Below are 15551 nucleotides of genomic sequence, written 5' to 3' on the forward strand. Positions count from 1 at the left end.
TTTGAAACCGACCGGCGTGGATCGCATTACCGATTCTATTACGCGTCATGTTAAACAGCCGAAGGGAAGAAAGTTCGAGCGCGCCGGCTAATTTTACGCGGTCGATAATATTCGCCGGATGATTTGATGCCGTGGATCGGTAACGGAACCATGCGAGTCTTCGAATGATTCCACGTTTTTCGAATTAATTGAATCGTTAACCAAACACCGAAGATCGTTGGAAGAATAAAAGAAATACAGTGTTTCGGGAAATTATTGGAATATTTGCCATAGAAAATTTGTATAAACGTATCGTGTGCATTATACGAAAGTTCTCGACGTTGCGACATTTTTAGACATCTATAGAAAATTCGAATGTGCAAAAGTACACAGAATGCACATAATACAAAAAGATATGTAAGATGTCCAAAGTATAGCGCTTTTTATAATATTCGATAAGAAAAACAATTTTCCACCGAGACTCAACTTCTTCAATTATATTGTCAAAAATATAAATTTGTATTAAAATCGCTAGTAATCAGACACGACTATTATGATTGTAATAGAAAAATTTGAAAGCCATCTGAAAATACGTAAAAGTTACAAAATCATTTATTGCAGATATATTCTTCTAGTTTAGAGAAGAGTTTTAATATGCGCAAATAAACTTAAACATATAATGCTACAGATGGTCTCAATATATATTGTGGCTTATTGTTATAATTAATAATAATAGACTGTTGGAATATTTTGGTGATCTTTGCGAAGCGTATCTACGTTTCCAATAAATATAACTTCTGATAGTCGTGTCTCGTTGCAATACTAATGACATTTTAAAATGATCTATATGACATGTATGTATATACATTAAAAGTTTTCAAGAAGGTTCGAATTGTACTTTCCTGAGCTACTGTACATACACATACAGGCTTTGTAAATTTCACATCCGAAAACTGCAACGAAGTGATAAGTAGATATCGATACGATGAAACTGTGCTGCAAATGAATAATGATTAAGTGAGTCTTAAAAACTTATATAACCGTTGATATTTCTTATCAGTGAACGGTGGTATAATCGTGTAATATAATATGATGCATAATATTACTGTAAACTATAGCTATGATTAGTAAATTGTACTTCCCATTTCTGTTGGCATAAATCTAATTGATATACATACATTGGAACATTTTGATTTTCAAGGGTTACTTTAGTCGATCGGCAAAAAAGCGAGGCTCGATGAATTTATAATCAATTAAGAGACAACGTTACTTAATCGTTGTAAAATTTCCTTTTGAAAAATTATGTTATTGAATATAATTGATATTGAATTCTGTTTTTTAGCGCTGCTTATAAAAAGGAATTATAAAAAGAGGTTCCCTTAATACTTTTTCCTCATTTCTATATAAAACCTACAATTTTATGACGTTTGAAAAAATTGAAGTATTCATAGCCTTATAATAAATACGAGCAGTTTTTAAATTCATGGAATTTTTTATGACTTTTTAATTTGCGTACTAGACTTCCATAAAGTGTTTATTATCCTACATCATTCTTTTATATCTTGATAAAACAAGATTTGTAATTTTTGTAATTTCGCTTTTATTGATTTCTGAAATTTCTTTGTCCATCTCTTTTGCTAATATTGTTTAATTTTAGTGGCATTATTTCACTGTCTTGCCTTCGGCGAGTGAACGATATTATTCACTCATCAAATCATAATTTATTGTAACACATGGTTATGATAAATTAGGTAATAAAACAAATTATGAGCAAACATATAACTGGTTTACATTATTTTAATTTTTTTTCAAACTGACTATGAGCAGAGCACTGAGACAAGCAAATATCGATTTTCATTATTATAATAAGAAACATCCGCCCACGTTATTAATATTCAGGTATTTCGTTTCCCATTCACCTGTATATAGCCTTAGTATATCATGTAATTTAAATTTACAATAGTAAGAAATATTACAAAATGAAGGAAGCAACGATATTCTGTCCTTTTCTAATCTAGATAAATTCTTATTTTTAATACACCACACCAAATTTTTAACATTATCTTTGGTGGGCATTTCTACTTTGTAATTATTATTAATCGACCTATTATATACTGGTGTGTAATTAAAATGTGTATTTCCAGCCGTTATCGATAAAATTCGGTATACGTATACCGCAAAGTCGAGCTATCAGTGGACATTCCTAATTTTTCCCCCTTAGTTTTCATTTATATTTAAAAGATTGTGAAACACACTGAGATATCCGAAGTCTTGTAACAGAAATAGCACATTCCTCGATGTTCGGCTTCTACATTGTCGTCCGAATAATTATGCGAGGAAAATTAATTATCGATTCTATTTGTAGAAGTATACAATGAGTAAAATATGATGAACTATCAAATCATTAAGATAATTGCGACGCTTTTAATTAATCGCGTAGTTTAATTATTTTATGCGTTCGTAAAATATTTGATGTTTCAAAAGCTTTCTTATTAGATATAAACAACATATTATATAAAAGTCTCAATGCATTATTTATATAGTGTTTTCTTTAAAAAAACAGTAATATCAAAAGTATTCTCTTATTTAAAAATGTTAATTTTTCGCGTTTACCCTATATTTGAGGAAATAACATGTTTTTAGAAACGTTAACCTTAAAGCCATATTATGTAGTTATTTTTATCGGAATATATTCTTTTATGTTTATCTTCATTCTTCTTTACAATTTCCAAAGTAGTGAATAATTCAAAATTATTAGTATAGTATAGTATTGCAGTATCAATGTAGTAAATAATCAAAAATATAATAAAATAGTTACTAGAATTTATATTGGACAACCTAATCTAAATATGGAAACCTTGTGCTTTTTTTTATGTAACATTGAATTGTTATAAAAATGATTGCACGTGCTACACCGTGAAAACAAATATCTACCATTTCCAACTTAAGTAAAATGATTAAAAGTTGAGGTAAAATAAACCAATGACTTAATTCACGAAAAATGTATACGCTAATATACATTAGTAGCAAGAAATATAAAACTATTCATCTCGTAAAACCCTGTAGCGCATCAGAGTATGTATTTAGAAATTCCAAAGTTAAATATATACGTTTAAATTCACAAGAATCCTCATAAAGAACAGAATATTTCAATGATAAATCAGTATTTATCAGCATTAATTGAATTAAAATTGTATTACCGTGTAATATGTGAAATATCTTGTACATCTCAATTTGCGATTCTTCGTCATTCGAAAATATATCAAATATATTAAATAAACAAAATATTGCACCTGTTAAGTATTACACTTTACCTATTTTTTACTATTAAATTATTTTTGAAATTAAAAAAAATGTTTTGTTATATGTATTAAAAAAATACACCCAATGAATGTAGAATTTGTTTAAATTTTGTTTTGTATGGAATATATACATATTCAAAAATTTTTATATCGATTTAGAAAATAGGAAGAAACGAAATAGGACATAAACATCCTATCCGTACTATGGGACCCATGCACATAGAACATATGCATTTCGACCAAACTAATGCACAAAAGAGTATTGGAATGTTAATCATTAGATCGTTGCACAATATCGATATGTAAAAAAAAAGTTGAGTATTCTTTGATCCATTTTTGTCTTGCTCTGTTAAGTACGTATAAATACATCATATACAGTGGCGAGCATATAAATCAATTACATTGTAAATCCAACTACTCATATTATAAAAAGTTTTATTTCTATTTTTTCCTATAATATACAATTTAAAAATAATGTATTTTGAAGCATTGGAAATAAAGAACAGCCTCAAAATTTTTATGTCGAGTCTCAAATTACAAGCTAATCGTAAGTGAACTGCATTTGATATAAGAACTTTCCCTATTTATATGCTCGCTACTGTATTACAAGTAATGCACATTGAAAAATATGTCTGATACAATACAAACTAATTATAAGTATTGCTCGTACAAGTGGCTCGTGACTTACAAGCGAAGAGCTTGGAATATAGACGATTCAGTAGTAGCTATATTCAACTATGCTCATATCTAATTTAGATAACATTTTACGAATTCCATTTCTTGTTTTCACAAATAGTATAATGTGAAGATTCCTGTAAGTGTACTATTTCAGTATGATCAGATTGCATGGGCATCGAGATAAACAAGAACAATAGAATTATTACTTACGATGCAAATTTCGTATACAGTTTACGAAATCAATTTTCGCATTATATTCAAAAAGCGACGTTTCAACGAATTTTAACTAATATCGTATCACTGTATCAAAAATATTTGTCACGATCTTATATCCAATATTAGTTAAAATTTGTTCGAACATCGTTTGCGGAATATAAAACGAAAAATTGATATCATCGGAGATCTTTTTCACGGCACTGTATGTAACTTAGAAATAGAAGATAGATTTATAAGATACAAATTACATTACAAGCTACACATTAGATTAAACAAGGTTGAAATTACCATGGAGTGAAAAATCTATACAAGCGCGTAGATGAATAAGATATAGGAGTACACGTAAGATCAGCACGAACCTCTCGATAACTGTACTAATTTTAGAATCGGTTCGCCTTCTGCCTATCGGAAGAATTCGTTTACTGATAGCGGGGATAACCGGCGAAACACCGCATCGAATTAATTTCCATCGTGGTAAAAAAAAAAAAAAGAAAAAAAATGTTGCTACTTCCACTTCGTTCCTGCTAATCTGATAATTTCATTAAAGCAGCGCGGCGCAGCGTGCAACGAGAACGTTATAAAAATCATATCCACGATAATTTCTCGTATGGGAAAATCGATTTGCTCAATCGGCAGCCCACAAAGCAGCGATAATAATAAAACAGCTTTTAATATCTTGGCAATTTTCTAAAAACGTTCGCGTCTCTTTACATGCCGCCGAGCTCGAGAAATCTGTGCGTGATCGTAAGCAAGTACGTGTATATACAATGGCAGCAACGTTAAGCAACGCGAGATAACCTAGAGGGCTCGCGACGAAAGTTCGACATCGACAGCGAGCAAGAACTATTTCCCCTGTTTTAATCGGTAACACGTTGACTGCCACGGTCGGTGATCATTGGTCATCGACGTTTTACTAAACTTTTTAAAATGACTAAAATAAATTACATTTCATGAACTAAAAAATTGTCGACAATGTGAGTAATGTAGATAACATTGTCAGAAAAAACTGCGCAGGTACAATACGATATTTTGCAAAAATGAAATGTTACGGTATATTTCAATCTATCGCCACTCCCAAGGCAAAATACATATATGTGACAATCAACGCCTTAACTCGTTAAATAAAGCAAATTCAAAGGAAATAAACTTTGTCACAATTTCGGAAAAGCCGCGTACAATAGTCAACCGGCAGAAAAGCCCCAGAGTATCGTGTAGCGACTATGGTCGAGAGCTGTCAAGCGCACGCCGGCTAGACTGGGTCAACTACACTCGTGCTCTCCGATCGGTGGTCGATCTTGGGCAGGACAGAAACGGCGATCCGGCCGAGAGAACCGCATGACATTTGTCAGAGAAACGGTGAATGAAGCGAGGAAACACGGTGAACGCGAACGTATCGATGGTGAAAAGAAAAAGACGGCACACCCGATAATTCGATCGACGGTACGGCAGCCACGGGTCGAAACACGACAGAGAGAACAGACCGGAATGGAACGGAACGGCACTGCACGGCACGGCACGACACGGCACGTCGCGGCGCAGCACGACGCGGCGTAGTTATCGTACAAAAGAGAACGCATCGAATACGGAACGCTAGACGAATTACCGAAATACGCAGGATAAGAACGGTTTACGAGCTACGGTTTACGGTTTACGGTTACCGACCACACGTAAAGACAAAAATGATAGAGATTATGAAGTATCGTAGAGGAAAAATTAAACTCACCCAAAAGTAGCAGCTTAAGTTCCCGCCTGGCATCTCGTTTATCCTTTCGGAGTTGCCGCTCGATCTCCTGATTAATTCGTTTCTGCTCCCTCGCCTCTTCCGACAGGCAGCACGCCATAGCTCAGGACGGCAGGATCCTCGACGGATGGAGGAGGAAGAGAGGAGAAAAATGAGGAGGAAGAGGACGAGGAGGAGGAGGAAAAGGAGGAGGAGGGAGGAGAGGGAGGGAGGAAGGGAGAGAGGGAACGAGCGATTTGCGGTGGTGGCGAGCGATTGCCGAGCGGCGGCGAGGTTCGTCGTAGACAGCAGCGGGCTCGACGGCACGGTATCGTCGTCGGGCCGATATTACCTTGCCACCGCGAACGAGCGACGACGTCTCGTCGCCGTCCTCGTGGTTTCCTTCTCTTCTTCCTTCCCTCTCGTCCTGGCCAAGCCGATCAAACCTTTCCCGATCGTCCGCACCACCACTACTACCGCCACTAGCACGATTCACCACCACTTGTCCACGGCGACGACGACGACGGCGACGACGTCGGTGACAACGACGACAACGTGCACGGAGATAGGCAGCGACTAGACGTAAACGTAGATCCGACGAACGTGTCTCCGGAATCCCCGTATTCTCAACGACGTCGGCACACGCGGCGACGGAGCACTCCTGCTAGGGCTCGACGACGCCAGCGACACATCAACACATGTACGCACACGCACGAACCTCGGCCGGTAGCTTCTCTCTATCTGCCTCTTTTCCTTTTTTCAACCTTCTCTTCCTCGATTCTCTCTAGAACCGAGACCCATTTACCTCTTCCTATTCTCTTTTCCTTTGCTTGATGTGCCCCTCCTTCTCGGTCTTTTCTCTCCTTATTCTTTGTTCACGCACGCACGTTCTGCTGCGACGAAACGTGAAACGCATTCGCGAGAGACGTCGAGGAAGCGGGGGAGACACACGCGCGCACTTTGCTCGCAGCGCGATTTCGACAATTCTGGTGAGACGAGAGCGAGAGAGGATTTTCGCGAGAGCGAGGTCCGTTGGATCGAGATCTAGAGAGTCCCGACTGTACTCCGTCGAATCTCGACCGTCGGTCCCTGGGTCCCCCGCTGTACCCGCGTACTACTCGCGAGAGAGCTCTCGTACGGCTCGTTCACTCGTTCACTCGGTCCCCGGCGCGGTTGGGTGTGGTAACCCACCGGCGCTCTATCTCCTTCTCACACTCTTTCTCTCTCTCACCCCCTCTCTGTTTCGTTTCGTTCTCCTACCCTATCTCTCTCTCTCTTTCTTCAATTCACACACTCTCTCACTCCCTCTCTCTCTTTCTTTTTCTTCCTTTCTCTCTCTCACTCTCTCTCTCTCTTTCTTTCTCTCTCTTTAGGGTACTCTTTCTGTACCGCACACGCGACGAGATAGATTCACACTGAATATGCACCGTGTGCGCGCACACACGCAACCTATACGCGAACGTATGCCAAACGAGCGAACGCGATTACGAGAGGTAACGTAGACGGAAACAACGAACCGAGGACGACAGAATAGAAGACGATGACGAGGTCGTCTGCTGTTATTGCCTGTGCTGCACGAGCGCCCACACCTCGAGCGGAGCAACTCCTCCTGCGATTCGCGCCGCGCCCGCTCGGTACGCAGCCTTTTATCAACCCTCGGTCGCTCGAGAATCCTGTTAGACAAAACCAGATTGGCGAAGCCCCGATACGGTAGGTCGTCGTATAGTGGTCTGTAGGCGCGGGGCGCGCACGTGTTCGCTAACGAGATTAAAATCGACGAGAAGGAGGAGGTGCGGCCGCCATCCGCCAGGGAGGAGGCACGGAGAATGGAACAGCGCCGCGTTCAGGATATAGGTTATACTCGTCTCTGTACAACCGACCGATTCTGACGATTCGCAGCGACACGGCCACCGAGAGATCACGCGCGCACTCCCTCTCTCTATCTTCTTCCCTCTTTATCACGCCGCCTCTTCTCCTTTTCTACTACCGGGTCACCCCCGAATCCTTACTTCTTTCTTCCTCCCGTATATTTCGCCACTGTTCTTGCCCTTTCGTTTTTTAACGCCGGCCCCTCTTGTGTCACCGGTGCGTTCAAAACGAATCTCGCGATTTTCCATTGATTCATCCCCGTCATCGAAAAGTATACGATGTCGCTATATGTACTTACTTTCGTGAAAGAATATCTCGTGTGAATGCACTTTGTACACCAAACAATACGTCTCGATTGTTGACTGAAAACGTACCGCTGAAATTATTGTGCAATCGATCGTGGATTAATCCGATAATCGCGTCGTTTTTATCGAGCATAGTTTCGTTCTCGGAATTTAAAAATTTCTATCGATAATTTTATAATACATATAAGATACGAGCCGAATCTTATAGATATTGACTTTTGTAACGTATATAGTAGTTTCTACGAATCATAAAGTATATACTCCACAAACGTATTTAAACGTATGAATATTTTATCTGTATTTGACTGTATATATTCGTAATATAACAAATTTTCTAATTATTTTTATTCGCTAAAAAGATACTTGGAGATACTTACAAAATGTCAACAATTATATATATTTATAGCTGTGTTCCTTATTTGTATACAAATGGGATATAAAATAAATGAATTTTTAGTAATATTGTATCAAATGCGATTCTATCTTTCCCATAATTTAGATTTTTATTTAAATAACCTTAAAGTGAAGTCTCTAACGTTAGATGGCGCGTAAGATACTGTTTCGTTCAAAATACAAATTTAATATATTATTATCATTATCTATAAGCAACAAGCTAACATCTTATAGTCTGTTACATCTTATTTATTTAGTTATTGCATTGTTCTTTCTCAATCTACAATGAATGAAAAAACTTTCAAATTTTTTTATTGTTATAAAAAATGTTCCTATTTAGAAAAAGCAGTATGTTCCCATGTAAATATTAACAAATGGTATAATTCATCTACGCAGTCTACACTGTACAATTTAGGAATGGTAAGTTTTAAATAATTTAATTTTATTTCTATCTGGAAAATTATGAGTTAAAAATAAATGATTTTCTGTTTAACTAATAATAATTTAAATAAAATAATAATGAATTACTTAATTATTCTATAAAGTTTTCCTCACTAAATGTGGATAATCTCAAAATTTAAATAAATGAGAGGTACAAAAATAAATGCAAATTATATATAAATGCAATATATGATACAAAAGAATGCAATACTTAAAACAATAAACATTAAAATCCTACAACATAAATTTATAGTTATCAGTTATACATATAATAATAGGATTAGTGTCATAATATAAGGTTTCATGAAATGTACAATTTCCTTATATCATTATATACATATAATGTATACATATATATATTTCTTAGTCAGAGGACCAAAAGCAATAGGAGAATAAGCCATCTATTTTTTTATTTATTTATCATCTACATAGTTTATTTTACATTTTTGGCACAATTTGGGTTTGGATGAATCCTCGACATGGGATATTGCTACTATTAAATATGAAAATAAAATTATGACAAACACAAATACTATATTATGTTCTTATCATATTTCTATTACCTGTATTTGAATCCTTTATATAAAGTTTTTCTCTAATTAATTTAAATAACGCTACAATTTCATTATCACCATCCTTGTTGTCAAAAACTTTCGTAATTTTTTCAAAGCCTTCGCAAAGTGCCATCAAATGCCTGCAATATTGTTTACTACTTATGGAATCTTTTTTAAACATTTTTGTAAATAAATTATTTACTTTTGTTTATGCCATACATGTTTATCAGTTTTGGTAATTCCAAGTCTAACATACATCTACTCCGTTTATAATTGCTGAGAATAGTATTGTATTGTTGATGTAGTTTCTCCATTTGTGATATGGATAATATAGAATTACTAAGAAAGTTTTTGAAGTTTTTTGTTGCTTTGTAAAAGTCCTTTTTCCTTATACAGTTATTATTCATCAGATCATTAAAATGCTTTGGAAGTACTATGTGTTTCGAACAATGTTCCATCAAATCTTGCAGGATCATTAATTTATCTTCTTTCTGCACTTGCAACTAGTATGTATCATATATTTATAATTTTTAAAATAATTAAACTATATATATGGAATTATATATGAATGATTAATTAAGAAATACCCAAAGACGTATAGTACTAAGTACATAATATATATACATTATTTTTTGTTAAGACACAGTCAATATTAACTATAAAAAAAATAAAAATTATTCTTCGAATTGTCTGATTTGGATGATCATATACAAATAATATTTACAATGTTTAATCTTCTATTTTGTACATATATAATAATTGAAGTAATCATTATACCTGGTGGAGATGCATTGTTAAATTTACAGTACTAGGTTCAGAATTCATAGAGTCAGGTTGAGGAAGTGCAAGTAGATGACTAATCTCGAGCACCCTACATGCAGTTAATTGAGATACTTGCAAAGATTGTCCATACTGAGCAAGAGCTTCAAGAGCAGTAATACTTAAATTTAAATGCCGCATTAAAGCTGTTTGTCTATCTTCTGCTAAAGCCTCTTCTATTTGAGTTTCTGCTAAATGTAATTCTAAATTTCCTCGTATTTTTTCAAATTCTTGACATTTCAAACAATTCAATTTCTATAAGTAATATATATCAATATATCATAAGCTTTTTTATCTTGCAAATAAAAATACTAAAATATTGCCTTAAGATTTTGTGATTCGTAAAAACTTAAAGGCTTCGTTCTTCCATTATTCTGCTTATCGCATAAACCATAATGTGATGAAGTTCTTTCGAAAGGTTTACATTGATGTGTTATTGAAAGTAGAGGCGACAACAACTGCGATGCACACAGAGGTACTTCTTCTTCTGATGTTGGTGTGCAGTAGAAACAAGGTTCATGTAAATTAGAATCACTCCATCGTTTATATCTTTGCTCATGAAATTGTGACATCTTTTATCTTCAAATAAATTCCTGTTCTAATTACATTTTTAATTTTAATTTTTGTCATTCAAATCCTATGATTTACTTACATCATGAAATTATTTATTAAAGAAAAATATAAATTTTTAATATTTCACAGGAGATAATTTTAATAGATTAATATAAGGAAAAGGTATATTTTAAGGTTGAGTATTAAACAGAACACATATTTGAATCATAAACACTTATGTTACAAACCAGTAATCATTTATTATAATCGTCTTCAATTGAAAAGGACAATTAAAGTGATAAATGTATATATATATATTATATATATACATATATATACGCATTATAGTTTATATTAAGGTTATAAAGATATGACTAATTGATTCAGTAAAATAAACAACAAGACATAAAAATGACAAATGATATAACAATTGATTGCTCCACTGCTACACTAAATTTTAAACCTCAATATTATTACTTGGGTGCATTCAAAATTCTAATTAATATTAACAATTGATGCTCCTATGTTACATTAATAAATAAATACAACATAAAGAAGATAAGTAGACATAATTATTACTTTCAAGCACATTTCGTTGTATAATCTATTTTTGAAATTATTCGTAATAATGACCTTATTCTATAGAAGTATATTAAAATAAAATATTAAGTGCAATTATTTTGTGATATCACGTTATAATTTATTAATACATCATTTACATTATGTATAATATTGTTGGAAAATTTGTAATGTACATTGTTTTTACCGAAAAATAAAAAAGAACAATATATCACTTATCTTCTTTAAGTTAATTAAATGCATTTGTTTAATTTTCCAATGAAATAAATAATTTATCATATTAGTAATATTAATAGATCTACTGCCGAACAATTAGTATTATTCGTATTATTGCTGAAACGCATATATCTTTCAGTACATTTTATAAATATTCGCGTTTTCAATGTCTGTAACTGTTCTAGGTAATATCAAAACTTGAGTTCAATTTTAATCTAACAGTCGCATATATAACATTTTGGCACGTTCGCAATACATATTATGGATATTTCTTTTTTAATTATTGCAAAGTATACTTAGAAATGAACAAAATAGATTAATTTAAATTTAGAACAAACACTTTTCACACTTCACTTTTAAATCATATATTAAATGTAATATAATATAACAATTTCAATGATAACAGATTACATATTAAAATTTTATATTGCTTTTTTTTTGAAAGAAAAATGTTGTTTACTAAATATTTATTTGTATGTAGTTCAATGGAATGTACTTGTGTACTTATTCAAATTATATCATAATTGCAAGAGTAATATTAAAGTGAAGCATGATGTGTCGTATTACAATGTATAGCTATCAATTTTTTTGTATATTAAATTTATTATATTCTTGATATGAGTTGGAAATTCATATGGAATTTCCGTATAAATTACTAGATTCTAGTTATACATACTTAAAAACAGAGTATACTGGTGCTATTGTTTTTGTTATTATTATTATTTAAATATTTTTTTGCTTTTCAATTACTTTTTCTGTTGGTCCTCTTCGTAGAATATAAATATACGTCCATTCCCTATCATTATGATTATCATAACTATGTAATTGTAACATATGATCAACATATTTTCTTAATATGCACCTGTAATATATGACGCATTAACATACTCGTCCACAGTTTGAATTTGTACATGGGATTAATAATTAGTGTGACAATGGATCAATCGGTCAACCATAAAACTTTTCATTTATAAACAATCCAACTTTCCTGTGTTCTGTATGTCTCAGATCAATACAGTAAAATAAAAAGACACACAACTTAATGGAAGCTGAAATCAGTAATCTCCTCGCACTACTTCGTAATCATCTATTATTATAACGCTATTTGTTACATAAAGTTTGATGTAAAATTTTCTTAATAAATCTATTTAACGAGTATTAATTAGCACTACAAATTGTTTTCCTTGGACCACTAGTTCTATCCTTGCTACAGTGGATGTAAGGGCAGTAATAGTAATTTAATTGATCATCGCCATTCGATGTTCTATGTATGTATACCATTGAAAGATACTTAGTTATAGAACAAATATGTATGATATAATAAAAAATATAAATAAATTTTTAAGAACAAATCTTCAAATATGTGTCATTAGTAGAACTTATAATACTCCTCTCAATAGAATTATGTAGAAAATTTTATTATTCTAATGCTCTCATTGATTTAAATATTATAATATTTTGCTCTTATGTAGCAATGTATTGAAGTAAGGATGTATTAGTTGTATTATTTCGTTATATGCTATTGAATTACGTTGAAAGTTTGGCATGTTATCTATGTTAATACCGTTATCCGGGTGGAGTCCTAATTTTTCATCACAAAGTAAATAAAATCTTAATATAAGAATGCAGACAGATAATTGGATTTTTAAAGTTTGATAACTGGCTGCCAAAAGAGGGCATTATAGAGGTGTCTTAAACATTACAATTAGTTCTTACTGATAATTTCAGTGGCCACATAGTTATTCCATAAAATATTCTTAAAATGTATAATTCTATGTACACTTTCATAAAATAATATTAATTTAATATATAAGTTTTATATTATAGTACTGCGTGATGTATTACAATATATTATTTAATTACTTAAATATTTCATTTGATTATTAATGATGTGTATTCGTACATGGGATATGGGAGAAAAATCCCATATTACAAACAATGAATGTTGGCACAGACAGTGGCTGGGTTAAGGCACTTTGGGGTGCTTAATTTTCCACAGTACCCTCCAGCATAACTATCTCATCACACCCCTTTCCCCTTCCCATTGCCCCTCATTGTGTATTTATTATTTATTTCTTTCATACGTATAATACCTCAGATGACTGTGTGATTCTCACTTTGAATATTGTAACTATTCTTAAAATAGAATACGCCGTTTCAGTGAGCATTGGAGTGTAATAGACGAATTTAGTAAAGCTTTCACAGTGGTTTTGTGAAATTTGCTGGGAACATACCCTTTTCATTAGTATCTTCTTTGATGCCCATTAACCAACCTTGTTCCTAAGGGTAATAAAAAGATTCGTTACACTTTTTATTATTTTCGGTGTTACTATTAGTATTGTTACTATCATTAACATGATAATGAGAATTATGTTGTATCACATTTGTATATATAAAGATATCAAATGAATTACTAAGAGAATACAAACCTGTTCTTCTGGATCATCATACTCTACCACACGAATAATATCACCGACATCAAATGACAATTCATCCACGTCTTCGCGTCTATATTTGTAAGTAGCCTTGACTCTGTACAAAACACCAGGTGGCAAGTTGTCAGTCGTTGCCCCTAGAGAGAAATTGGTACCATTTTCATATTCCACGTCTAAAATAATTGAATCCGCCTCATTAGTCATGGACCTGTGATATAGTTCTATTTAAACTTTAACTTTCATTGATTATGTGCAAAACCAAATTCAATTACTAAAATCTTTCATCGAGAAATTTTGATACATAACAAGGCCAAAATTAATAGATAAATTTCGTTTCATCGTTTCAACAACATCCATGCACAATGGGCAGGCAGCATACTTCTATCGATACAGTAGGACAATCTTGCATGTACATTTGTTACATATTACGTACTTTAACATATAATTTGGAAAATCGTGCTATCTTTGGATTCGAACGAATCTCTACTGTTACTTATAAAGTATATGCATCTTATAAATACGTGCTTGTACAAGTACGTATCGGAAAACTATAAAATACACGCTAAAGAATATTTATGCATACATTATACAATATATCATTATATTTAGGCAATAATATAGCTTTTAACCGAATGTATAAAACATTCTCCAAATTGTACTGCAGACAATGCAGTCTTAGTCAAGATTAGTTTAGTAACATATTCCAAAAATATTCCTTGATTACTCGTATACAGATATTTTTATCTCGCAAACCATTTCGACGAAAAGCCTCAATCATCGGTGTATGAACGTTCATCTTTAGAGACGCGAAGAAGCACGTAACCGATGACATTTACTCCCACGTTACATACTTACCAACTGGAATATCGTATAGCTCTTCTACTCGCTTAGAGGCCACAACTGTATTTTGCGGAGATGCGTCCTGATTATTGAGAGAATTATCATTGCTGTTAGCATTGCTGTTAGCATTGCTGTTAGCATTGCTGTTAGCATTGCCATTTAATTGAGTAGTCGGTGATGTGTTTCTTGCTTCTGGAGCAGACTCATCCACGGCTGTAACATGCAACAAAGCTCACTCAAAACTAAACATTGAGCCACATAATTGTGTCTGCGGGAACGTCTTATGTGGCATAACTACGTTACACTCATGCACAAAATATTAGTATACAAACGATTCAAATGCACAAAAGACGCGTGTAGAGATGCCGTATGAGTATTTACCTGGTGAAATGTTGTTCTGAGCTGGTTGTGTATTGATTATTAAACTGAAACAAGTAAAATTTGCTTAATCCATTGCTTATGGTATACATGGAAATAAACATCTTGCTGTCTTCAATCGTTTACTTACGCAGAATTGGCGTTAGGCGATTTTGGAGATTGTGGTTCTGTACTCTTCTTCAGCGTGTATGATCCTCTCTGGCTTTCGTTGGCTAATTTATCGACGATTGCCTCTAGCTCAGAATACACCTGGGACATAAGTGTATGATATATAA

At 33.5% G+C, this 15551-nt stretch overlaps 3 protein-coding genes across 14 annotated transcripts in view; all 3 read right to left on the reverse strand.

Moving 5' to 3' along the window:
- LOC126913788 (guanine nucleotide-binding protein G(q) subunit alpha) overlaps positions 1-8170 on the reverse strand; it is a 60205-nt gene extending 52035 nt beyond the window's left edge. For 2 of the 8 annotated variants that reach the window (XR_007709382.1, XM_050717032.1), the window contains exon 1: positions 5899-8158. Coding sequence is in view for 7 of the 8 variants with exons in the window: in XM_050717032.1 (XP_050572989.1) it covers positions 5899-6016 (118 nt within the window). In the remaining variant the exon portion in view is untranslated. Of the gene's footprint in view, positions 1-5898 lie in introns of all 8 variants that reach the window. The other 6 variants (XM_050717036.1, XM_050717037.1, XM_050717033.1 and 3 more) reach the window with 6 other exon arrangements.
- Positions 8171-9073: 903 nt separating this feature from the next.
- LOC126927885 (uncharacterized) lies at positions 9074-10909 on the reverse strand. The gene is made up of 3 exons (XM_050743863.1): positions 10232-10909; positions 9677-9960; positions 9074-9597 (listed from the first exon to the last, which is right to left on the reverse strand). The coding sequence occupies exons 1-3, from the start codon at positions 10415-10417 to the stop codon at positions 9441-9443; spliced, it is 627 nt and encodes a 208-aa protein (XP_050599820.1). The 5' UTR covers positions 10418-10909; the 3' UTR covers positions 9074-9440.
- Positions 10910-11047: 138 nt separating this feature from the next.
- LOC126929014 (myc box-dependent-interacting protein 1) overlaps positions 11048-15551 on the reverse strand; it is a 136989-nt gene continuing 132485 nt past the window's right edge. For 2 of the 5 annotated variants that reach the window (XM_050744998.1, XM_050744995.1), the window contains 5 exons: positions 15407-15525; positions 15280-15323; positions 14914-15111; positions 14053-14231; positions 11048-13903 (listed from right to left, as the gene is read on the reverse strand). In XM_050744998.1, coding sequence (XP_050600955.1) covers positions 13823-13903; positions 14053-14231; positions 14914-15111; positions 15280-15323; positions 15407-15525 — 621 coding nt within the window. In that variant the 3' untranslated portion in view covers positions 11048-13822. The remainder of the gene's footprint in view (positions 13904-14052; positions 14232-14913; positions 15112-15279; positions 15324-15406; positions 15526-15551) is intronic. The other 3 variants (XM_050744997.1, XM_050744999.1, XM_050745000.1) reach the window with 3 other exon arrangements.

Source organism: Bombus affinis, chromosome 2, assembly GCF_024516045.1.
Source record: "Bombus affinis isolate iyBomAffi1 chromosome 2, iyBomAffi1.2, whole genome shotgun sequence".
NCBI classification, from domain to species: Eukaryota; Metazoa; Arthropoda; class Insecta; order Hymenoptera; family Apidae; genus Bombus; species Bombus affinis.